General features: G+C 47.7%; 2 protein-coding genes across 9 annotated transcripts in view; both read left to right on the top strand.

The window, feature by feature from the left end:
* FRMD4B (FERM domain containing 4B) overlaps positions 1 to 16,330 on the top strand; it is a 117,641-nt gene extending 101,311 nt beyond the window's left edge. For 5 of the 8 annotated variants that reach the window (XM_035337586.1, XM_035337588.1, XM_035337582.1 and 2 more), the window contains 13 exons: positions 1,573 to 1,649; positions 2,121 to 2,259; positions 2,762 to 2,903; positions 3,753 to 3,886; positions 3,969 to 4,088; positions 5,131 to 5,359; positions 8,567 to 8,623; positions 9,939 to 10,086; positions 10,773 to 10,898; positions 11,747 to 12,552; positions 12,972 to 13,104; positions 13,637 to 13,912; positions 14,616 to 14,751. In XM_035337586.1, coding sequence (XP_035193477.1) covers positions 1,573 to 1,649; positions 2,121 to 2,259; positions 2,762 to 2,903; positions 3,753 to 3,886; positions 3,969 to 4,088; positions 5,131 to 5,359; positions 8,567 to 8,623; positions 9,939 to 10,086; positions 10,773 to 10,898; positions 11,747 to 12,552; positions 12,972 to 13,104; positions 13,637 to 13,912; position 14,616 — 2,388 coding nt within the window. In that variant the 3' untranslated portion in view covers positions 14,617 to 14,751. Of the gene's footprint in view, positions 1 to 1,572; positions 1,650 to 2,120; positions 2,260 to 2,761; positions 2,904 to 3,752; positions 3,887 to 3,968; positions 4,089 to 5,130; positions 5,360 to 8,566; positions 8,624 to 9,938; positions 10,087 to 10,772; positions 10,899 to 11,746; positions 12,553 to 12,971; positions 13,105 to 13,636; positions 13,914 to 14,615 lie in introns of those variants that run through there. The other 3 variants (XM_035337585.1, XM_035337587.1, XM_035337583.1) reach the window with 3 other exon arrangements.
* A 6,632-nt stretch (positions 16,331 to 22,962) lies between these two features.
* The window catches only part of LMOD3 (leiomodin 3), a 4,735-nt gene continuing 2,826 nt past the window's right edge, over positions 22,963 to 24,871 (top strand). Inside the window, 2 exon segments of the mRNA XM_035337565.1 lie at positions 22,963 to 23,433; positions 24,827 to 24,871. The exon segment at positions 24,827 to 24,871 is cut by the window's right edge and continues 5 nt beyond it. Of these exon segments, the coding sequence (XP_035193456.1) occupies positions 23,143 to 23,433; positions 24,827 to 24,871 (336 nt within the window). The 5' untranslated portion in view covers positions 22,963 to 23,142.

The following is a 24,871-nucleotide window of genomic DNA, read 5'->3' as shown; positions in this document are numbered from 1 at the left end:
GCGGAGCCCGGCCCCGTTCGGCCCCGCCTGGCGCCGCCCCGGTTCCTGGGCAGCCGCCCGGGAGCGCCCGGCCGCCGGCTGCCGCCCAGCGGGACGGGACCCGCGGGCCCGGGGCAGGTAAGGGCACCCCCGGTGGGTGCTGCGAGGATCCCTCCGCTGTGGGGAAGGGGGCGGCAGGGGGAGGGAGCGCTTCTGCGAGTCGTCCGAGCGGGGCAGGGCGCTGCTGGCGCTGGGTGCTTCTCCTGGCTGGGAGAATGTGCTTAGGCGGCAGAGGAAAGCTTCCGTGAGCTTACGGAAAATGATTTATTGGGTTAAGTAAATGACATTTCGCCCCGCCGCGTTTTTTGTGCAGCAGAATCTAATAATAAGTGGTCGGACCAGAAAGGAAAGTTTTAGCTGAACAGATGAAAGGACACGGAAGGAGCGCTGCCAGAGCTGCTCCCGCCGAGGCGTGAGGCTGTGCTCGTTACAGCCCTGCGAGGGCAGCTTTGAATGGAGGGAGCGTGGTGGCATGAGGGGAGCCGTATGGAGCGTGAGGCCTGTCTGTAACCGCGGTGTGTTGGCTCCCAGCCACGCCAGGGTGTCGTGGTGAGGCTGGCAGGAGCATCGCGTGTGCTGCGCCCAGGGGCTGCTGGTGCCAGGTCTCGGCAAGAGCTGCCTGGCAGAGGGACCCTGGAACTCCTGGGGGATGGAGGGGTCCCTGCTGCTCCCTGCCACCTTCAGCGACTCCTCAGGGTGGCTGCACCCGCGTGCGGGAGCTTGCACCCACGCACATGTACTGCTGGGCAGGGCGTGCTGCTGCAGGACCCGCACCGAGGGGCAGGGGAGCAGCAGCCCTCTGCGGCTGGGCTGAGGAGGTGCAGAACTTGTGGGGTGAGCCCAACGGGTGCTGATTCTGGCACAAAGGGTGAGCAGGTTCGTGCGAAACCCCGAGCCCATGGGTGCAGCTGCCGAGCCCTGGCGCAGAGGGTTCCCTTCAGCGTGCTCTCCCGGCTGGGACTTTGCAGGAAATCGGCAGTTTCCGTACAGTGGTGTGCGCTGTGGGGCTAGTCCTCCACTAGCTGCTGAGTCTCTGTGCATGTTTTACCCCTGCTCTAAAATGTCTTGCTGAATCCCACTCCCAATGCCTTCAGAAGAGAAAGGTCTTGGTCGTCCCCCAGCTGCCGCCGTTCCCTGGGGGTGTTCTGACTGAGGAGAGGACTTGGTGTCCGTGTAGTTGCTGCGTATGGAGTTCTTCTGCATTTCATTAGAGAGAAAAGGACTTTGGCCACCCTCCCAAGGTCCCTGCAGACATCCAGCAGTGACATGAATTTTGCTCTTGATAAAAGCAGAGATTTTCACAGCCCAAACCCAGAAGTTGCTGTGCGTTGCTCGTAAAAGTGTGCATTTAGGGGCATCCCCTACATTTGTATTGATACGCTTATTGATGTTATGAACGTTGTTATTGCTGGGTCTGTGCCATAGCTGAAGATGCACAGAATTTGTAACTTGCTGGAATCGTATAATGCTGGGGGAGAAGACTGGTGATTCTTGGAGTGACCGTGCTCTGCTGCTCTCTCCCCGTTCTTCTAGCTATTCCAATGGAAGCAGCTGGAAAACCTCTACTTCCGTGAAAAGAAGTTTGCCGTGGAAGTTCACGATCCCCGCAGGTGAGGCTGGAGGGGGGATAGCCGTGGGATCAATCTTCTCCTGGGTATTAGTCATTTGTTGTAGTGGCTGGGGAGGGGAGGTGGCTGTGCACCGGTGGCAGTGCAGAACCGCAGGCACCTCGGGCACCTCCTGCCCTTCCCTGCCTTGGTGCTGATGCCAGGGGTGAGGGAGGGAGCTCACCCTTGGCTGCTTTGCTGTGCCTTCCCTTCCAGGAGGGAAGAGCCTTGGCCCAGGGTGAATTTCTTATTTCTGCTCCATAAAGCTCAACCAGGAGGGGATTTGTCTTTGTAAAACGGAGGGCAAATTAGGAGGGAGGAAAGGTGGCAGCAGCGGGTGGTGGGGAGCAGGAAGTCCAGGTTTTTAGATCTCTAAAATAAAGGCTGTGAGTCTTGCCTGGTTAGGAAGGACGCTCTGGGGACTTTAAACTTCAGAGGCCTGTCCTAAAGTTGTGTTTCTTTTCACCTCTTCAGGATTTCAGTCTCGAGAAGGACCTTTGGTCAGAGTGGACTGGTAGTGCAAACCTGGTATGCAAACACTTCCCTGATCAAATCCATCTGGGTAATGGCAATCAGTCAACACCAGTTCTACTTGGACAGAAAACAAAGCAAAGTAAGTTAGAAGGCATTTTGCTGTAGGCTTAAGCTTCAACACCTTTCCTACATATCCTTCAGTATATGTTGTTCCGTGGATAAAATAATCCCTAGAGAAAAAATACAAATAGTTTTTGTCTGCTTTTTGAGCAGTCTAAGCCACAGTATTGTTATTCGATCCATTTTAGGCTGCCTTCAATTAAGAGCTATGGAAGTGTAATCACAGCAGAGGGAATTCCCACATCTCAGTATTTAATCTGCTTTTTCTTTTGTCTCTTTCTCGTGTTCTTTTTGAACATGGTGCAAACAGAGAAGAGGTTTTGAGTTTGGAGGCGGTTAAGGCTACGGGGCCAGGTTTGAGGAATGCTGGGGCAGCCAAGTGCACAGTCAGCTCTTGTGTGATGCTGTTGCTTTAGCCCTTATTTTTGTGGGAGATGAGGTGTGAAATGTCATCTTCTGTGACCCCATGTTCTGAAGTTAATTAGAGGTAACTCAATGATTTATTTATTTAACTCTTTCAGGCAAAAATTCCTTCAGCCAGAAGTTTGGATGATATTGCCATGGATTTGACAGAAATGGGAACACCAAAGGTTTCAAAGCTAGTGACTATGGAAGCAAAAAATCAGCTTATTATGGCCAGCAGTGGCAGTTTAATCTCATCAGGTAATATTTTGTGTAAATGCAAGGCCCTGACGTACAGCAGCACTTGTGTGTTAACGGGGTTAATGAGTCCAGCTGACCACAAATACAGTGAAACGTGTGACAGCGTGTATTGGTTACATATCTGCGGCAGAAACATCTATTGTATGATCTGCTGTTTCCTCTCCCATTGTAACTAACAAGGAAGTGAAAATGTGCTAAAGACAGATAAGCAACCATGTACTTTTGGTCCACAAGTAACTTGATATCACTTTACCAGTTAGCCCATCCTCGAATGCCTGACTGTACGTCTCATCCAAGCGTCATTCAATCCAAAATGAATCTAGGCAAACTTCGAGCACCTGCTCTAGGAGTTGAATTGCCCTGGCTTTCCGTAAAAATAAGCAGGAAAGAGACATTCTCCTAAATAAAATTCAGCTCTGAAGTGGACTTCAGATCTCTCCACCACCTGTGGAGGACTCCTACGTAGATAAAAGCCTGCCTTTCCCCCAAGAAGTGCCTGGAGGTGAAACCCAAGTGAGGAGAAGCGGTGTCTGTATCAAAGCAAAATGAAAGCTGAAGTATCGAGTGTATCATAGATATCCCTAATGTCTCAATTTGTTTTGAGTAGTGGGGTTTTGGGTTGTATACTTGAGACTTACAAGTCTTGAGGGTTTGAAGAAGTGCAGATTTCCTTAAAGCCTTCTTCCTGGATAACACAAGAGCTGGACGTTGCATTTTGAACATGATGCAGTTGTGCTAGGCTGGTCAGTTCTGGGGAGATTGCAGCTTACCTGCCCAGTCCTTTGTTGCGGGAAGGAAAGCAGTGGCTTTTACCTGTAAATTCTCTAATAATGAGAATGTATTTTTCAGGCTCTCAGGATTCAGAGGTCAGTGAAGAACAAAAGAAGGAGAAAATTATGGAGCTAAAGAAGAAAGAGAAACTCCTTCAGGAAAAACTGCTGCAGAAAGTTGAGGAGCTGAAGAAAATTTGCCTGCGTGAGGCGGTGAGAACAGCACCTTACACAGGGCTGGGGTGGGCTCTTCTTGCTCACTGGACCTTCATGTAGAGCCCTTTGTGTTCCCCAGGAGCTGACGGGCAAGATGCCAAAGGAGTATCCTCTGAGCGCTGGAGAGGAACCTCCCCAGGTCAGAAGACGTGTTGGCACAGCTTTCAAACTGGATGACAACCTGCTCCCTACTGAAGAGGTGAGCACTACAGCTTGTTTTCACAGCAAAGGTGGGGTGGCCAGACCGGTGGCCAAAGCCACTTCGAAATAATCCAGCTCTTACCTGATTGTTTAAGAGGAGGCAGCTGGGGGCAGTTGTGTGCATATGCCTGAGGATCTAGACAGGTACTGCCCTTATTTCAGCTGAAAAATGACCAGGAAATTGGGCATTTCAAAAAGCCTTAAAATCCCTAACCTGAGATGCTGATTTAGCCATGCTACTTGCATTTTAATGTAAATTCTGCTGTGAATTAGAGAAGAGCAGGTTCACGATGCCATTTGACAACCTGTGTGTATGAGCCTTTCCTGAGCACTGATATGTGGTGTTTTGAGGTTGTGTTTGAGCCCAGAAACTGGCTGAGGTGTGCTTGTCCTCCTTGCAAAATCATCTGTCCCTGAGCATAGTTGTGTGACAGATGACAGCAGGAGATGTACCTCTGGCTTAATGCAAGTTCCACCTAGGTAAAAGCTCTATATTGCTCAAGAAGCTAATGAATTTTGCTGGCAGAGACTGACTCAGGAGATATGCTAATTCAGATATATGCAGTTTCTGGAAGCACATCGTTTCCTCTCATTCCTTAAGATATTTGCTAACTAGCTGTGTATCATCCAAGCAGTAGGTAGACGTTGGGCACTTTGCATCTGTCTTTCACCCAAAACTCGCTGCACTGGCTTTCCATTATTGTATAATCCGTGTCTGCAGCAAACTGATTTTATGTAGTCTGCCTACATGCTACTGAAACAAAGTCCTACTGTCCAGATTTAATAATGTGCTACTTAGCACTGCTGCAGCGCCTTTCATTTGAGCCTCTCAAAGTTGTTTACAAACAATTAATTAACGCTTCCTACTCCCAGTAATGGAGGTATGGTGATACCAATTTTTATTTTCTCTAAAGCAGGGAGAGATTCAAAGAGGCATTTTCAGGCTTTGTCTTGGAGCAGGAGGTTTCCACTCCATTACTACAAAAACAGGTCATCATTTGTATAACCTCATCTAAATATCTCATCTCTTGAATTTGCAGGATCCCGCTCTGCAGGACTTGGAGAGCAATTTTATCATACAGCAAAAGCTGGTAGAAGCTGCAAAGAAACTCGCTAGTGAGCCAGATCTCTGCAAAAACGTAAAGAAGAAAAGAAAGCAAGAGTATACTGATGCTGTAAAAAAGCTTCAAGAGATAGAAAATTCCATAAATGAATACAGAATCAAGTGTGGCAAAAAACCAACCCAGAAATCAACTCTTACTCTACCAGGTAATCAGGAGAATTCCCCTTGTTCTGATGAAAACAGGAAAAAAAAAAGTCATTTGGCTCACTTACAGGTTTTGTTTACATGCGTCTAAGTGATTTTTATCTTCTCTAAGGCAATTAAATAAGAAAAAGAGATGCAATTTGCTGCATCTGATACAATAAGTACGCACCTTATAGGCTGAGGGCAGAATAAGCTGCAGTTTTAGGAACAAGTGCAGACACGTTCCAGCACCAGGTACCGACCAGGAGTGCTATACATAGAAGGGCTGGCAGGAGCATCTCAGTCGAAACTGGTGTGGTGTCCTAATTCGTAGTGTACTGAGTGCAGGTGTATTTCTGAGCTGCCACATGCAAGATCTCTCTCCCTTCTGCAATGCTGCAGTTCTGGCAAAAACAGAATGCGTGAGTTTTTCTACAGAGTCAAGAAAACAAGGACCAAATATTTAGTTTCATGATAAAAATGGCTGATACTTAGGAAGACATAAGCAAAGTTCAGGAATTTACGAATGCAAATCGTGTCATACAGATTTTTGACTAAATGGATTTGCCAGTGATGAGCACAATGAAAGCAGGTGTCCTCGGCTCTTCCATTCTGAAAATGTGATTTTCCTGAGGGAGGTGAGATTCTGGCTTCTTCATAGGACAAAGCGTGAAAACTTGGTAGCATCCAAGTTAACTGAAGGAGCTTGAGAACAGTAAAAGCTCATAGGTGTATTGCAGGCTGTTCTAGTTTCTATATCCTTTCACAGTTTTAGGACGTTTTACTTTTCCTCTCCGTGGAAAATTGATTGATTTCTTTTTGCCTCCTCTGTCCCAGAGGAAATGTTACATGAGGCTGGTGTGTTTTTTTTTTTCCTGGGAATTGCAGGGTGGGAAAGAAAATGCATTTTTTTTTTCTGCTGTTGATATTGATACTTTCTCACTGACACTTGAGATGGAGACCTCTTGTGTTGTCCCTGGAGGAGAACCTTCTGTGCGCTGCCAGGTTTCTGTTGGGATAGCCCTTGCTTCGTCTCGCTCTCATTGAGAGCTTGATTTGGATTCGCACTGAGCACAAAACCCAGCAGCACTGGGCTGTCTATCATCACAAGGCGTTTTTTCTGAAGGGTTGGTGATCACGTTTTAATGTGGCCCAGCTAGTTCCTAATTGACAGAGATGAGGAAAACATCTGCTTTTCCAGCTATTGCTCACCAATCTGGATACCAATTGTGGGAGGCCCTGCATTACCTGTGACATGTGATGTGGAGTGACAGCACGGGAGCTGCTGAAGGCCAGCAAGAGCATGGGCAGCATCCGTGCACAGCTGCTGCTTGTTGCATGGAGTTTTTTCTACCATTGTGCAAACAAGGAACTTAGGAGCTGGATGTGCAATCCTCGGTCCTTATACAAGCTCCATTTAGCAACATCTGATACGTGGCATCCTTGTCTGCTGTCTGAGGAGGGGAATACAGACAGAAGGGACTGGGCTGTCTCTCTCAGAGGGGCTGCCTTCATGCAGGTAGCAGCAGCAAATGCTTGGCCAGCAGTAAGGCAGCTGTGTTCCCTTCCAGCTCCCGACTGGAGCAGTGTCTGCATGTTTACAGTACCTGAAGCAGAGCCCTTGACTGCTTCAAGTTCAATAACTGATTTATGTGTAACCTTTTCACTGTTGCCGACTGTAATGTTGGGTTCAAGGTACAGGGCTGAAGAAAGCTGAGCAGTAATAAAGTCACTTGTAGCTGCGAAGTTTGGGAATGGCTTGTTGGAAATGACGTGTTAAGTGGTTAACACTGATTTATTGAGTTATACCATAGGTATTTACATCGCAGCTACAGGAGTGGTTGGTGAAGGACATGCTTGGCTGTCTCCTCCTCAATACATTCCCCTCTTCCTTTCCTTTGTTTCCTCTGTACCCCAGAGAGTTTCTTCCCCTTTTCAGGGAATTTCATGAAGTTGGGATTTAAATTCAGAGCTCCTGCGTGTGTCAGCACTGCAGATGCTTGTGTAGCCAGCTTTAGGCTGGCTTTTTGTGCGTGTCTAGGAAGGTTTTTTATTCCTCCTTGCACTGGGCCCGGTTCCTTTTTTCACCATCACTTGGTAAATTCACATGAATAAACTCCTGTAAAGCTTCTTCCCCGTGTCAGGTTGCAAGTAGCGCTGCGGCCCACCTTGGTGGTCTGACAAGCCCCTCGGGGCAGGGGCCATGCCTGATGTTTTGCTCTGCTTGAAGAGCAGCAGCTCTGTTTACCTGGTTCTTGTAACTAGAGCTTACCTTGCACAAATGAGCAACGTTCAGTGTGTGTATTCACGGTGAGTGGTACAGTAAGCAGATGTCACGTGAGGTGGCTGCCACCATCGTCACCTGCAGCCGCCTTTTTCTCATTCGTGGAGGCTCATGCAGACTTTCCACCTCACCAGCTTTGTGTCTTGCCAGCAACAGGCTCGATGTCTCTCTGGGTTAATTACCTTTGGTGCTGCTTTTTATCACCAGCCTGATTTCTGGGCCTTCAGCTGGTCCGTTCCAGGACCATGCAGGCTGTTTGGCAAGGGTAGGCTGTTTGTGAGCGTGAGTGGTGGTCTGTGGTAATAAGGTGAGGGCACGGGCACATGCAGTGAAGTGCTATGAATAAATCACAAAACATAAAAGAAACAGGAAAAAAACTGCCATGCCTATGCAACAGTTTGTGTACTCTGTGCTGCTGGAGTTTGCAGTAACTTGATTGAAATTGGTGGAATTTTTCTGGCTTTATATTAATTTAATTGAAGCAGAATTTGTATGCTGATGAAACATTCACAGGTTAATTTAATTCCAGATTTCAAAAGGTGTTTAGTACCTACCTGCTGGGATTTCAGGTGTACCTGAGGAGATTAGATGCTGGCAGCCAAGATCTACATGTCTGTGTAGGCTCCCAACTCCTATAGAAGCACCAAAACACCCTGTGAGATCTCTTGGAAGTTGAGTGGAAAACACCTTTGTGAATCTTGGCCTGATTCCCACTGCAGCTGAAAAATCTCCTTTGATAATGATGGAGGTAGCTTGCTGAAATGCAGACTACAAATAGGACCTGATAGTATGGCAAAGCAGGACCGTCTTCAGGCTGCTGAAGTCTAAAGCAGTGTGATTGCAGTGTTACAAGTATCAACTGGCTCTGAAGCCTTAGAAAATAAACTGTATGTGATAGTTTGAAATTAACGTTGAGTGTGCTTTAAGTGCTTGTTTTCATTCACAGATGATACAATCCCATCTGAGAGCAGCTCTCTGTCTGATACTACAACCTATGATGATGGTATGTTGATTATCCTTTTCTGCCTTTGAAGTACGCCTGTTCAGTGATACTCTTTGACTTATCGTCCTTTAGCCTGCTACTTTATTGTCTTACAATGACAAATTAGAGCAGAGTTAAAAAGAGCTTAATCAGGCATGTCTGTTTTCATAATGGGGTAGTTACTGAAAGTTTCTGCTCCGTGGGCTGATTTCAGTTGTCTTTAGAGAAGGCACTTGGTTTTATCGTGATGGTTTTGTTGTGATCAACCTGGGGAACGAGGGCACTGTGAACTGCCAACAGATACTCCATCCCCGGGACCTGACCAAGGCAGATAAGCAGCTGGGAGGAATTCCCCAGCCCTTCTGTCCTCACAGGTACTAAAACTTATAAAAAGTGGAATAGTCAGATATACTAACGATCTGTTTATGTTTCCTTGTCACCTAGTGAGTTGCATCTTGCATGGGTATGGTGTTTGCTCAGCTTACTCACTTTGGGCACACACCCACAGACGACACATTCACACCCTGTTCCACAAGGTGGAAAGGACTTGGCTTGCCTCTCCCTTGGCTGGGTAATCATCATCTGGGGACAAACATTATCTAAATTATTACTCACTTTTCAGTTAGGGCCTGATTCTGATCTTGCTTTGTCCCAGTTTTAGACTTGTATAACCCATCTGATGCTTTAAGATGGAGTTGCACTTGATTCCCGCTTGCACAAGTAGGAGAGCCAGAGCCTTGGTTTGTGAATGCATTCTCTATGATGCTTGTCCTGTGTTTATATGTATTAGTTGTAGTTTCCTTTTGGCTCTAATGGCATCTGGATTGTGCCTTAAGCAAGTGAGAACAAGGATCAAACCAACGTCTTCCCAATTGCCTTCACTCAAATTTGTTTGCCAGTGTCTTTGCTCGCTCAGTCACTTTTGAAGTCAGTCCCTTTTAGGTTGTATTAAACTAATCCTTCACGTCATTTCCAAGTGAAGTGCTGAATGGTGAGGGAGAGGAACTGGCTTTGGCGAGGCTGAGCGTGCCAGCTCTGCTCTGGGAGGGACAGGGCTGCAGACAGGCACTTTCCCAAAGAAGTTCCACTTTGTGGTGCAACACAGTGCCAAGCAGAAACCTCTGTCAGAGGTGCTGCAGAGACCTGCCTGAGCCTCCACAATGTCCTGTCCAGGTGAAGGAGAGCTTGGTGCAGGCAGGTGTGGGAGAAGCTCCCTGTAGTCACAGCTTCCCTCGTCTCCACAGTGCAAAGAGTTTCTGTTCAGGGGACACAGATTTACTTACAGGACAAAAATAGCAGGGATTTTGCTAACAAAATATGTATTCCTTTCCAACAGCCAGTGAATCCCTCACTGTGCCAGCACAAAGAACCAGCTCTGCACAGCTTTCTCCAAGGCTTCCTCCACCAAAGTCCCTTGGGCTGGAGAGAATCCATCTTAGAAAGTCATCCATGAACGAGCAGCTCTTGGAAACAAGACACTCCAGGTATGGAATATCTCACTGAGCTCTCTGTGTTGTTGGCTTGGTGTTGCCCATGTAAAGATTTTTTTTATGGGCTCTCCAGAATTGCAGCTGTCTCTATGCTTCTCTGGGGTTCAAGAGTTTAGTGATAAGAGCAAAATTTCCTGTTTAGTAACACAAGTGTATACGAGTAGTCATCACGTCTCTGTGAACTGCAGGGTAGTGCAGTCTTTGTGAGTCAGGTGAGAAATGTAGTAGGAAGGACTGCATTTAAGGAATCGATCGTGCCCACTAGTACTTTCACCCTTTTGTGGCCAAGTGGTTTGTTTTCAGTATTAAACAGCTTGTGTGGTTCCTGATGACTGTGCATATTTGCTTCAGATAACATGAGACCATACCCATCCCTCCTGACCCTGTCAGTATTTCAGCAGGTACATTGTCAAAGCCTACACAGTTCACCTAAGACTTGGGGAACAATTTCTTCATCTAAGAATAGTAGTAGCCTGTTGAACCGCAAGAAGGGCTTGAATTTTTCTTCTTCTTTAGAAAGTTCTGTTCTGTATATGGAATCATATCCAGTTACTCTTACCTGCTTTTTTAGTCCTTTGGATTTTTTTTAATTTCTCTTAAGACTAGGGGTGCACGGAGTCTCAGTACGTGTGACTTGCATTGTGGTTAACCAAGCTGGGGTTCTGTCGTCTTCATTACAGGGACCCGCTTTCGACTCACAGCAGTCCTTATCGCACCCTGGACCGACTGCCCCCGTCGCATGGAGGGAGAAGCATGCCTACAACACCCGTGCTCACACGCAACGCCTACAGTAGCAGCCACTTACAGTAAGGGGGGTTTATTTTGAGTTTGAATGGTGTTAAGGGGATAAAAGGTCATTTGCAGCGCAGCTCTCCCTACAGCAGGGTTCAGGCTCTCAAAATGCCTTTTCTGGATATTTGAGGCACAAGGTTGCTATCAGCCACCATCATCTGGTACAGTTTTGCACCAGCTTTGTAACATGCAAGTGAGAACATTTGCAGGAATATAAATGCAGAAAATAGCAGAAATAGTAGCACACACTGCTGCACTACTGGGTGTCTGCGAAATTAGGAGTGAGATGGAAGCTGGCGTGCAAGCTTATAGGTATCTTCTGTGGAGTAAGGTACTCCAAGCCTCCTGGAAAGTAAGTGGCCACATAGAGGAGAGAGATCCAAATTGGTGTCCTTACTGCGGGAAGGAGAGATGCTATAAATGTTAAAATGTTATAAAGAGCTTATGGTGTATTTGGCTCTGGTAACACAACCATGGGACACGGAGCCGCGGGAAACCCAGCTTCCTATATTCTGATCCTTGCTCAGCTACTTGTCTAGACATTACATACTTAGCCTGTGAGATCCCTCCTGTAAGTCATTGCAAAATGCGAGTTTGTCAGCATTGTTGCGGGTATCACTGTCACAGGTTACCTTGCTCACCTTGAAAATCTGAAAAATCTCCTGCTGTTGCAGCAAATGTAAAATTTAGCCAAGCTGAATTTCTTGCAGTGCAGGTACTCTATGTGAGAAGGACATGCTGGGTTTGTGTTTATATTTGTTTGGTGAGGAAGCACACCTGATTTGCCCACACGTGCTCTATCCAGCTCTCTGTGTGTCCACATGCGACTGCTTTTAACCAACCTACGTCTGTATTGTTTCAGGCCAGATGTTTCCCCGCACCATTGCAGGCAGCGCAGTGGCAGTCTGGAGTCCCAAACCCACCTGCTGTCCGAGGCCCCCGCTGAAAAGACAGCCTTCTCCCTTTCCAAGTCCCAGCGAAGCAGCAGCACAGAGATCCTAGATGATGGATCATCCTACACTAGCCAGTCCAGTGCTGAATATTACTGCGTGACGCCTACACCCAATCCATATTATACTACTCAGACGCTTGACAACAGGACCAGGGGTCGGAGACGGTCAAAGAAACAAAACATTTCTGCTGCAAGTTCAGGAAGCATGCCAAATCTTGCCCAGAAGGATGTCCGGAATGGTGTCTACCACAAAAGCCAGGAGCAGCCTTCCTCCAGTTACTATATTTCTGGATATTCCCCTTACACCGAATCTGACGTTTATTACAACGGAGGATATGTTTATGAGAGTGACACAGAGGGACAGTATAGTGTCAATCCTTCGTATCGCTCGTCGGCACATTACGGATATGACCGTTACAGGGAATTCAGGTCTTACCATGAGGACGAAGTGGACAGAGTACCGCACAACCCATATGCAACCCTAAGGCTTCCACGGAAGCAGGTTGCTAAAACGGAGCATATAACCAAAAACATTCACAAGGCCTTAGTAGCAGAGCATCTCCGTGGTTGGTACCAACGTGCCTCCAGTCAAAAGGAACAGGGTCATTGCCTGCAGGCAGGCTTTGAGTCTGACAGAGGATCTCAAAGGAGTTTGGGCCTTGCTGGTGTGCAGGTGCCATGCTCTCCTAGCAGTCGTGTGTCGTCTTTCTCTTCGGGTAATGTCCAATTTGTTCTATGCTAAGTGCTTTGTACATCCCTTCTGTGTATCAGTTCTGCTCACTCAGTCAGCAGAGTATAAGCAAGACTGAGAAGTAGATAAGGAACTGAACGGGGTTTTTGTTCTTGTTCTGTGACTGGGAAGAGCCTTACTTGTCTTCTATGGGTAAAACTTCCTTTTAGTCTCTATTCAGCATCACTGAACAATCTTTTTATAAAGTGATTCCCTTGCTCTGAAATACCCCTGCAACTGCTTTCCTCCTCTCAGTGCTTGTAAATAGCATTTTGAGTTTGCATTCTCTGCTTGTGTATCCTGCAGAAACGCATAGGGATTGCTAATGAGAACTGTCTCATTTGTCTCATCTGATTAGCTGCAGAAAGATCTAATTAGCTGTGTGTTTTTTTTTTTTAATTCCAGCATCTTCTGCAAACACTGCTGGGAACTGGCGGAACCCGCTTGCGATGGGACTTTCAGATTATGATACGTTATCTCATTCCTCTTTTGCCAGCTGTTATGGAAACACTTATGGCAACCTTCCTCTGCAAAGCAGGTGAGTAAAGTGTGTCAAGATTTTCTGTCCTTTCTCCCTCCTGCATTTTATAGGCTACTAAAACATCTGAAGAAAGCAGCTTGATTTCAGGGGGCCAGGACGAAGAGTACTTACAAAATTGACTTAGTGAGAGTATCCTCTCCAGGTGGTGTAGATCAGCCTATAACTGTACCAACAATATTCAAGGAAGGGGGAAAGAGGTGTAGTAAAGGATGAACTCACCTGTGGCACAGGTTTTTCCTCCAGCTGATGCTGGACAGCCAGTTCCTGGCAGCAGTGATGCTGGGCAGAGCACCTGCTGAGCCCCCTTCCTCTCCCCACTGCGGCAGGAGGTCTTTCCTGCGCCTGGCCAGCAGTGTGGCAGGACACGGACCTGTTGTGTTTCTGAAGCCATAGCTCCTTTTTCAACAAAACAGCAACAACAACAAAGTAAAGGCAGCACGTCTCTAATCACACATCACCCTGCTGCTGCTCAAAGGCGATACTGACATGGGTCATCCCGTTAATAAACCAAGCGCATCTTGCTTGGCAGAGCTCAGCCAGTGACCCCGATGAGAACTGCTGCTCCTTGCAGCTGCGCTGGGTGTGGGGGCTTCCCTGAGGACTGCAAGGAGCCCAGGATCTTGCTTGGGCATTGCAGAAGTGCATGCGAGACTCTTGCTGCTCCTGCTTCGTGTTTTCGGTCTCCCCTGGCTCTCGCACACCGGCTGTCACCAGCAAGATCAGAGGCCGCCTGTCCCGGGAACGGCTCTGCCCGCACAAATGCCATCCTGCCTAAGTGCTCTTATGCTAAGCCTAGCCAGCTGTAGTAAGTAAGCCAGCTGTAGTAAGTACTCCGCATGTGTGTGCCCAGCTTCATGTGTGGCTGCTTGCGCTTGCTGCCAGGCTGACTTGTGGGCAATGACCGAGTTTTCCATTTGTTTGTTTTAAAATGAGCTAAAGCTTAAGAAAATATACAAAAGCTTCTGCTAGATCCTAAGCTGAGTTTCTAAGCTAAATGCCTTGGGCTTTTTGTTGGAGTGATCTAAAAGTTCTACGATAACAGTGTTTAAGAATGTGGTTTCTACTAATTTCTTAACTTCCTATAACCGGGCTTTGAAAATTGCTTATTTTGGCAGACTTTTCTGTATGAGTGCTTTTTTACTATTAATTTCCCACGTTCTGAATCAGTAGGCCAATCGTTCCTCTGTTCTATTTTCTATTTTAATGTGATTATGGCAAATGAGCAATCAATACGCTCCGGAGTCTTGACAGTTTGGAGTAGCTGAGATCCTGTTGTACGAATAGACTGATTACAGCACAGCACCTGGGTGTGTGTTTGGATCCAAATTTAGCTGGGGGTGTAAAATCACAGCAGCCAGCATTCCTTCTAGCCCAAGGGGGCCATCTGAGTTCATGCTCGCCACGCTGAGGTGGGATGGGGCTCTTCGTGTTTGTACATCCCCAAAGCAGAGCTCGGGGATTTGGGGGAGATCTCGGCTCCTGCTTATTCCTGATGCCATCTCTTACAGAGCTTACGCAGAGACGAGCCAGCTGGGTGGTGATGAAGAGAACCAGTTGGAGGAAGACTTGCACAGCAACGAGCAAAGGTTATTCTGGCACGAGGATTCAAAGCCTGGGACGCTCGTGTAGACCGCCTGCAGCCCTGCATTCGTACCCTTGTGTGCCTTGCACAAAAACGCTGTTACTCCGAAGGAGACCTCGGGGGCACCTTTGTGACCGAACATAAAGGAGGTGTTCTGTTGCTGGGAAAGATGAAATTCAGCATTACGAGGGACTATAGCAAAATGACAAAGTCTTACCAAGAATGGCGCTTCTTTCTGAATCCAGATAGCCTAAACGAGCAAGGGCAAGCCACGATGTAATCTACGACAAGATGCAGCACTTGGTTGAAGTATTTATATTCAGCAAGCACTTTTTTTGAAGATTGGAAGGTGTTGAAGGCAAACCTCAGAAAAAAAATGTGAAAAGGAAACTTTTATGGAAAAAAACAGGAATTCTAGGAGCACAATTATGATGTCTGAAAGAAGAACAAATGGAAATTTCTTCTGCCATGGCTTATGATGACCTGGAGGGACTTCCATAAGCTTGTGAAGGATAGATACTGCGTGTGTGAATGAGGCAAAGGGTGATTTAATCAGTATTGGAACATTACTTGAAGGAAGGCTGGATTTTTTTTATTATTCTTTAGGAGGTTTGAATGAGTATATCCATTTTTGGGGTGTTGTTAAGAGTGTTTGTTAGCACCACAAACGAGTTCTGGAAAGAAAAGAATTTGCTGTCACAATATGTCATGTAAAACTCTAGGTGGTTATGGATTTTGGAAACAGGAGTAAACTTTGAACTCCTTTCCGTGATAAAGTGTAATTAATAACCTCACACTTACTGACCTTTCCATGGTACAACTTCACTGTGCAGAGGAGCAGGCAAATTTCACAGTGGCTGCGTAGTGTTCGTTGGGTGACAATTACGTTTTGCTCTGCCGTAGTGAGCTGAGGATCGGAAATGGAGAGTTGCAGTTACCACAGGATGAACAACTCGATTGTAATGGCCAGTATTTTAAGGTGGATGCAAACATAAACAGCCAAGTGGGTGCCTTAAAATGAGGGGCATTAGAATTGTACCACGAGTCATCTGAACTGCCAGGTGCGTTGCAAAGTCACTAAGTGACTGGAGCAGCATCTTTGCAAAACCATTTATTCAGAAAAAAAGTGCGACTGCAGTCTTGATCTAAGAGGGATAAACCTACCTCATGTCATCCATCTGTAGGAACAAACTAGCATGGGTTCTCTTGCGTGATTTATGACGACTCATTTGCATACTGTAAAATCTCTCTCGTGTCTCAGCTGTACTGTGCTTCAGGATCCCATAAAATGGTGCTCTTTTTTTTCTTTTATACAAAAGATTAGTAACCCCTTGTTCATATTGTGAATAGAAAAGTTTCTGATAAACTTTTTTGGACGTTTTTTTACCAATATTCCAGAGCATGTAATATATACAGAAGGACACACTTGTTAAGCTGGTACTTAGTCGTTTGTATTATTAGAGTCGCAATTTGGAATTAAACGAACAAAAACAAAATAAATAACTTATTTCCTTGGTTTTGCATATTTGTATAGCCTTCTAGAAATGCGAAAGCTCTTTTTTGCTTATTCTTTTACTACTCATGAATTTCTAGACCTATTATTTTGTATAGGTCAATAAACTGAAAAGTGTGCTACCAAAACCACTTCAGCATTCCTCCTATTTCTACTTGAGTGCTTGGAAAAGTGCAGCGTGTTATTTCAAGGCTTGAAACTGAGATAGGGTCGATCAGCACGGTCTGATTTCTTTTGGACTGCGCAGTATCAGGGCTGTCACAGAGGGTCAGTAGCCGTGGCCCCCTTGCAGATCAGCCCGCTTGGGGCAGGGGAGCTGGCAGAGGCTGCCCTATTGCCGGGGAACGCTTGCCCTGGACGGTTCAGACCCTTGGAGAACGTGTCCGTAAGTCTGAATTTCTGGTGGTGCAACGGGAGGAGGCCCGTTTACAGAAAACGCAGAGAGTAATTTGTTAGTTCCTGGGTTTTGTCATCCGTAAGCTTAACCAGCACTGAATTTCATCTTTATTTCAAGGTTGCTGGTGAAAACACTTCTTAAGAAGGATTTGTGTAGGTGACCACTAAAAATATCCCAGATTTGTTGTATTTTACCACTTCTCCAAGTAGCTTTGGAGGCTTGTCTGTTGGCACGTTCTCTGTTCATTGACCGCGTGCTTGCTCACACCACTGTTGCAAAACATCGGTGTTCGTGACAGGCAGCTGCGTGGTTCGAAGTCCAGCACCCCACGCAGAACCAGTGCTATCCCTGCACCGTGGCAGTTATTTATTAGCACTGAAAGGTTTCCATTTAAAAAAGGAAATGAGGTGTGTGACAAGACCTGTGCCCCATTTAAAGCATTGGTTGTGTTTCTGTATTTCCGTGCTGTGGCCGTTGCATTTTGTACTGGCTCTTCCCTCCCCGCTCAGGCTGAGCTCAGCCTGACGCGTCCGTGTTGGCACAACGCTGGCACCCGGCCTTGGGGCTGTTCCGACAGGACCGGGATGATTTAGGATGATTTTGGATGGGCGTGTTGAGAACGTGGGAACTTTGGGTGGCTTCAAGTGGAGCCCAGTTTGCTCTCCTGGGGAATTCGGGGCATGAAACCTTCAGGGCTGGATTTCAGACACTGCCTGTCTTGGAGGGGGATGAGCAGGAGGGTGTGGGTCCCACGGGTCCCTGCCCATTGCCTACCAGGGAGCTGGGGCTGTTCCATGGCCGAGGCACAGCTTGGGCAGCTCCTGATGGCTCCAGTTGCTGCCCAGGCCCTTTTTTATTAAGCACAGCTCCTGGCATGCTGCTGAGCTCTGTCCTTCTGTCTCCCCACAGCTTCTTGGGGCGGCGAGCTGCGTTTCTGGGGCGATGCTTTGGTGCACGTGCGTGACTGCTCATGGAGACCAGGTCTGTGTAGCGCCGCTGAAGAGGTAATAAAGACATAGTTGTGATTGTTACCGTATTTGTTCAAAACTCAAACACAAATTACCCGTGCTTGTTTGACTTGCTACCTCAGCAGTGTTTACAGCTGTTTAAACTTTTCCACAGGCTTTCACCAGGATCAGCGAGGCCATCTAGTGACCAAGCGGCATCACTGAAGAGAGGAGCCTTCCTGCCTCCCTCACCTGAAACCCTCTCTGCCTCTTCCAGTTTGAAGAAATACCAACAAGTTTGTATTTGCCATGATGCAGAACAAAGCCAAGACACAAACGACGTGAAACACCAAGGTAAAACATTCCCAGACCCACGGGGTTCAATTTTACAGCAGCACCAATCCTCTCCTGTCAAACGGGTGGAAGATGCTGCTGGTGAGATGAGAGCGAGGAGGGGAAACAGCAACCGCACACCACCACGTGTGGTGGAGCACTTCTGAGTGCTTTTTAGATGATGGGTGAAGAAGAGAAATGGGTCCTTGCCAGGAATCCTCAGAAAGGCAATAGTACTAAAATAAGTAAGCTCTGATGATTTTAATTGCTGCCAGCTTTTTCTGTGCTGTTTTCAATGGCAGTATGCTTGGATGTGGGGTCACTGTGGGTCCTGGGGGAGGCTGGGCTCTGAAACCCCCCCAGCACAGCAGGATGGGACTCTGGTTAGGAGCCCCCTCACCCTGTGCAGGCAAAATTTGCTTTACCACAGCAAATCTCTAACGTGCACCCAAGTGCGTTGACGTGAAGTTTGCTGCCCAACATGACTTAGTGTGGGATGTGACGTGTAGGTTTCTGCTGAGAGCTGGTTTATGAACTCGGCCTTGGTTGGCTTAAAAAGGAGACACTGCAGCAAAGCTACGCAGCTCCAGGGCAGATCAGAAACTTCCAGCGTGGCCCAGTGAGTGTTGGTAGGAAGCCCTGTGAAGGCTGAAGGTTTGCTCCATCTCCTGGGCTTTGGGAATAATGCAAGAGAACTGCTTGAGCAGGTGGCCTGCTGTGAAGCAGGCCTCAGCAGCAGCTAGGGATGGTGACACCCCGATGCGCTGCCTCCAGCCCTGTCTAGCAAAGACCTTCCCTTCTCAGCTGCTGCATGCGGATTCAGGACCACATGGCTCATGCCCCAGGGCAGGATTTGTCATCGAAGACCGCTACCCAGAGCCCCAGCTGCAAGGAAACCTGATGGGGCATTTCCTGCTTGGAAGGAGGGATGGTGAGCAATTGGTGCTGGCAGCCCAGGAGGAGACAGAGATGGCAGGGCCTTTGAGAGAGAGTGATGAAACCTTTAGCCAAGGAGAAGCTTGGTGTCCTCCATCCAACTTTGTTATCCTCGTCACCGTAAATCCTTCAGCAAGCCCTTGACGGCGGAGGGATGTGCTCCCTCTCCCAGGGCATCTCCTGCCCGGCTCAAGCGCAGCAGGCGTGAGTCTCCATTTATATTTAATCATTAGGGTGTCATCGAAGAGCAGCAGGCAGAGAAAGGTTTGCAGCCAGCAGGGGCTCAGCTGGAGTAACTCGAGAAGAAGCCTCCCACCTGTTCCTGGTCAGAGGTTAGAGCAGGACGAGCCCCGTACGTACATGCTGAAATCATCACGTAGCCTCGCCGGCGGCGTTGCCCATGGGCACGTTTTGATGGCAGGATGATACAGGGCATGGGGCTGTGAAAGGGTCGTACGCTGTAAGATAAAGATACGCCCCAGTGTTTGAAGGGTGACATTGCTACCTAGAATGACTCCAATTTTCGATACCTGATCTGCTGGCTCAGTGATTTTTTTGTTGTCTGGTTTGTGTTGAACAGAGTGTGATTTACTTGTGGAGGTGGCGTGTTGGAAAGGTTACAGTGATGATTGTCACTCCTCCGAGCATCCTCGGAGTCCTGTTATTACAGTGCTCATTGGGTAGCACTGGGGTGAACAGGTTAGAGGAAAATTACACACTTCTCTAAAAAAGGGAGAGGATGTTAAAAAATAAATAATTCTAGCTACTGGCTTTAGCGTGGGGCTTTTGTTGCTCTTGAGGCTCTGCCATGCAGAGTCTCTGAATCCTTCCCTGGCGCTGCTGCTCCCCCTCAGCCCCCGGTTCGCCCCAGGGCTCCACTTTGCAGCTCCCTCTCAAGCAGCTTGGGCAAATACCTTGAAAGTCAGACATCCTTGTTCTGTGTAAGCAGCAAACTTTATCTGATATATATCTCTCTAACAGCTTGGAGGTGTGGTGGGTGTTCCTACCCCCCCCAAGATGATCCCCACTGGTTTTCCCACAGGGTGTCTCCCACGATTGTACTCGTTCCTTGGTGGTTGGTATTGTTACGATCCCCATCACCTGACCTGTTATAATCCCATATTGCGTTACAGAGGATTGCTGGGCATACTTGGTGTATGCCTCTCTTGGTCAATTTTAGCCTGTCCCATCGAGCCTCCGAGGTTCTTACAAGCGATGCACGGTTATGTTACACAGGCACATTCCCTGACTTTTTTCCAGTTACTGCCTTGGCTCTTGGAGATGGCATGGATTGGTAGGAAAGGGAGAGAGATGTGTGGGTTTGATCAGCAAAAAAAAGGAAAGCCGGGATTACAGAAATTCCTCTCAAGCATTTGGCACCAGTATGTGTTCCTCGATTACCTTAAAAATAGAATAAATTTTAGGCACTTTAAGCCTGGTTTGACAGTCTGCTTAGAGTTAAATTGTGATGCAGGAGTTGGCCCCTCCTGATATTCGAGTTAAAAACTTGTCAACCCTTTTGCTTTCAAGACAGGTTGGAAGTTTTGAAGAACATGCACGGAGGAGAAAGATTAGTTAAGTAGGGCAATGCTGCACTACAGCCTGCTGAGTTTCATGCCAGACTTCATCCTCATGTAAGTACTTGCATTAGGAGCAGCAAGCAGTAAGTACGAATTGTGCATTAACAATGCAGACTTTTTTTTCCTATCAGCACGGTAAGAATTTGCTCCTAAACTGCTATTATTTAACACTTCTGAAGTAAGCAGAATTGGAGGAGGAATTCCTAAGCAGGAATTGGGAGGTCCTACCCGTAGCGATGGCTGCAGGTGCCGCCTGACTTCTGCTCATGTTTGTGAGCTGCTGGCAGAGCCTGGTGCCGCCCGGTAGCCGAGCATCTTGCGCAGCGGCTCATTAGCACCGGGATTCTTGAGCAGGTGTCAAATTGGCATGAAGATAACGAGGCTGCCGATGGCAGTGGCATTCCTGTCGCATCAAAGGTGGAGGTATTAGCCAGGATTTTGGAAAGCTCTCGTGGAAGTGCCTGCAAACGTTATTGGGAAGAAGTTGGGGGTTTTGCCTTGGAAAGGACCCCTAGATTTGGCCAGAAGAGTGCCTGCGGGCGGTGGTGTCCCCTGCTGCCTTAACGTGCCGTTTCCAGTGTACCAAAACACTAAGCAACGTGTTAGAAAAGGAAGTGAATCCTGTACTGGATGTAATTTATGGAGGACACCTAAAGTAGGCAAAATGTGATACCCACCTTGGAAATCTGCGGGATTAGCGCCCGCGCCACTGGGGGAGGTGTCAGCGGGCAGCCCTTCGCTCTGCGTCCCACGGAGGTGGCATCGCTCCCGGAGGTGTAGTGTTTCCTCATCACGGTATCAACAAATGATATATTTCTACTTAAAGACAGCTTGCTTTTTAAATCTGCGATAGCGTTCTCGGTATCCTTGTTTTCCATCTCGAGAGGACTTGTTGGGTTTGACCCTACTTAACTTAGCAGATCTGACAAGCCCATGGCCCGAGATGGCCTGGTTGAGGATCACGGAAATTTAAGAAGGTGGCCAGGGGCTTTATTTACAGTCAAGAAATTAGCAAGCGATTTGTAACCACTGAATAGACAGCTTCTGTGACCCAAACAGCATCGTTTGGGGGAATAACATACCAGCTACAGAAGAACATTGATTTATTTGATAACATCAGGAAACCATTTATGGACTCCATTATGGACAGCAATTGCTGGGGGTTAAAGCTGCTAAACCGGCTAGATTGATGTGCGGGTCTGCTGTTGTGCTTGCTACTGCATAATGTAAAATAAGGATGGGCCCTGAAATACCAAAGGGGCAAGCAGAAGCATTATGGCCTTGGCTTGGTTTGTTGTTATTTTTATTTTTTACCATTTATTTCATTCTTAAAACATTGTCCTCTTTGCAGCTGTGTAGCAACGTTAGTTGCACGAGGACCTTTGGGTTATGGCTTTTTAGTGGAGGTTAATAGGGCTTTTAACACCATGGCTCCCGTTACAAAACTCAGAAGCCTCATCACACAGGGATGGTTTCGCTGCTGGTGGACTCCAGCAGAGCACGGCTGGGGCAGCAGCGAGAACGGCTTCGGGCTCACCGGGACCTGGTTCCACAGCCCCTCGTCCGTGGCTTCTTCCCTGTGAAAGGAGCATTGGCAGATGCAAGGCGAGGATCTGGCTTGATCCCTCCTGCAAAGGCTAGCTGAAATCATGAACAGAAATCCTCCTGAGCTGTGGCATACTGAAATTTTATCGTAGTAGAAAAGTCACCCACCCGCTCTACTCTGCTTTTACAAAGCAACCGTGAGCATGGTGGTGTCAGAGATGGGGCTTGCTGCTTTGCCATAGCATGTAGGAGCCTATAAAACACCCTAAAGAAAGGAGGAGGTAGTTTTCAGCTGGAACAGGCGCTTTAGTGAAATGAAGGATTTTGACTAATCTTGTATAGTTACATTAAACGAATACTATCAAAGTGAATTAGTTGCTTACTGATTTGGTAAATAAAAAAAAAATAAATGGTAGGAAAAGGATGAAGCTCAGGCGACTTTTCAGCCAGGATCTGTATGGAAGCGGGGACTGGCATCACCCCTGGGTAGCCTGGACATGGGACGTGCTGAGCTGGGGCAGCTGCTCTGGGCAAATCCTCGCTATGGGATCAGGGCTGGGGCTCCCTCCCCGCGTGGACACGGCGTGCTTTGTACCGACTGCTCCCTGCCTCTTCCCAGCTCAGGTGGTTTTATTGTAACCAGGATCTGGCTTTTGGCAGAGCTCTTTAAGTCGTACGACAGGTGAACTCGCACCGATCCCCTGCAATATTCAGGTTTTAAGACCTCAGTAAAGGTGGTAAAATCGCCCACTGCCCACAGGTTTGGGGTATGTGCGACACGATGGATGCAGACACCTCCTGCTGGTTCTTCCCTTGGCACAGAACATCCCCCAAGCACCTCGCAGGCGCTGTCAGCCCCCTCCATCGACGGGGCGATTCCCGCACACAGCGGCCGTCTCCTGCGGGTGTCCATGGGGGACGCACCAGCTGCACCGAAATGTCAGAAGGGTTTGCGCAGCTGACACGTTGCTGAAAATGGAGCGTGGCAGCATCTCCATAAATTCTCTTCGTCCAGCCAAGTGCAGCTTAATATAGCCTTAGCCGCGCGTCTGCTGCACTGAGCCCGAGAGCTGCGGCTGCTCGTGACCAAAACACGAAGTTGTCGATTGAACCGAATGAGCTCCTCCTAGGAAAATAATCTTTAAAATTTATCTTTCTCTTTAGTTTTTAAAAATTAGTAGAGGAAGGAGAGAGGAGCAAACATGTCTGAACACAGCCAAGCCTCTGACGAAGACGTGTCCCCTGAGGACATCGATGAAGACGAAATCCTGGCGAATCTGTCCCCCGAGGAGCTGAAGGAGCTGCAGAGCGAGATGGAGGTGATGGCCCCGGACCCCGAGGTCCCAACGGGGATGATACAGAGGGATCAGACCGAGAAACCCCCGACAGGGAGCTTTGACCACAGGTCACTGGTGGACTACCTGTACTGGCAGAAGGCGTCCAGACGCATGCTCGAGGATGAGAGAGTTCCCGTCACCCTCTTGCCCTCTGAGGTAATGAGCAAAAAATCACAAATATTTGTTGTGCATCTGCTATGGGATCTGTTTTATAGCTTTAATACCTTAATCCCCCCCTGCTTTCATTCCCTATGTAAGGTACGATACAAACTATGAATTTAAATGCTCCCTGAAAGCCTCGGTAATGTCAGGATCCAGCTTGGACTGGTGTCGGGGTTTGTATTTTTGTTGTTGTTGTTTTTCCTCCTTTACTTATGCTTTTTAACATGAGAAAAGCCTAATTCTGTTTCAGTAAAGCAAACCTCTGAGAAACTACCAGATAGTCAGCCTGGAAGATGTAACTCTGGTTTGTTTGGGTTTGCATATTGCTTTTCCATGGGAGACTTAGTCTAATGAACATGATTAATGTAATAAATGATCAAATTTACTGCCACATTGGGGAAAAAAATCCCATACTATATTTTAACAATGAGAAATTTCACTGAAGACCAAGCATGAAAACTCCATGAACTGGTCCCACCCTTTTCAATATAGTACTTAACTTTTATTCAAAGTCATGGGGCAGTAGAATAAAAGTAAGATCATACTTGGATATTTTACAGGACGGGGCCACCACAAACTCTGGGTTGTTATCCTCAGATTTTGAGGTCTGCTTTGGTGGCTGCTGGCACTTCTGGGCCAAAGGAGCTGCCTGTGGTGCAGGCCTTGGTGCTGGGGTGCTCCTCAGAAAGGGGGAAAAAAATTAAAAGATCGTCCAGGAGGGGCTGTGGAGGGGATGGAAACTTGCAGCTGATTTTATTTTGATGCTAAGAGCACCTCTGCCTTGTGACAGCTGTGTGCAGAGGCCAGTTTCCCATCTCTGGCCTCAGGATGAAGCCGAGCTAACATTTTTTATCTCAGTGACTGCTCCTGTGGTGGCAGTCGTTCCACGTGGGTACCCGAGCGCGTGGCCTTGTGTGCTGGGCAGGCGTGCTGCAGGCACGATGCGCCCTCCTCCCCCTCTCTTAGGCTGAGCACCCGGTGAGCGCTTCATGCAGGTTTCCAGCGCTTTGCAGCATGTGGAACAAGCTTTCTTGTCAAGAAAATGACAAAAATCACACAAAATCCAGAGGCTGAATAGGATCAGGGGTCCTTAACCCCCAGAAGGGTTTCGGGACCACCTTAGCGTAGCGTTAGACACATCCAGGATTTAATGGTCGGCGTTCTTAATGGGCAGAGATGGGACACTGCCTACAGCCACTTTCAGAGCCAACATTCCTTCAGTTCCAAGCAAGCCAGCACACCGCGAGGTACCGGCAATGGCACTTTTAAGTATTATTCTACAATGGCCACAGAGGTATATAAACCCCATGGTTGCATTTCTGTTTTGGGACAAAGTTAACGTACCCAAGCCTCGTTGGGTCACTTCAGCTGTTTCTCTCTTCCGCAGAGGAGCGCTGCGGGGACGGGAGGCAGCGCGGATGGCAGCGGCGAG

This window comes from Oxyura jamaicensis, chromosome 12, assembly GCF_011077185.1.
Source record: "Oxyura jamaicensis isolate SHBP4307 breed ruddy duck chromosome 12, BPBGC_Ojam_1.0, whole genome shotgun sequence".
NCBI lineage: Eukaryota > Metazoa > Chordata > Aves > Anseriformes > Anatidae > Oxyura > Oxyura jamaicensis.
This window is presented reverse-complemented; position numbering and strand designations above follow the sequence as displayed.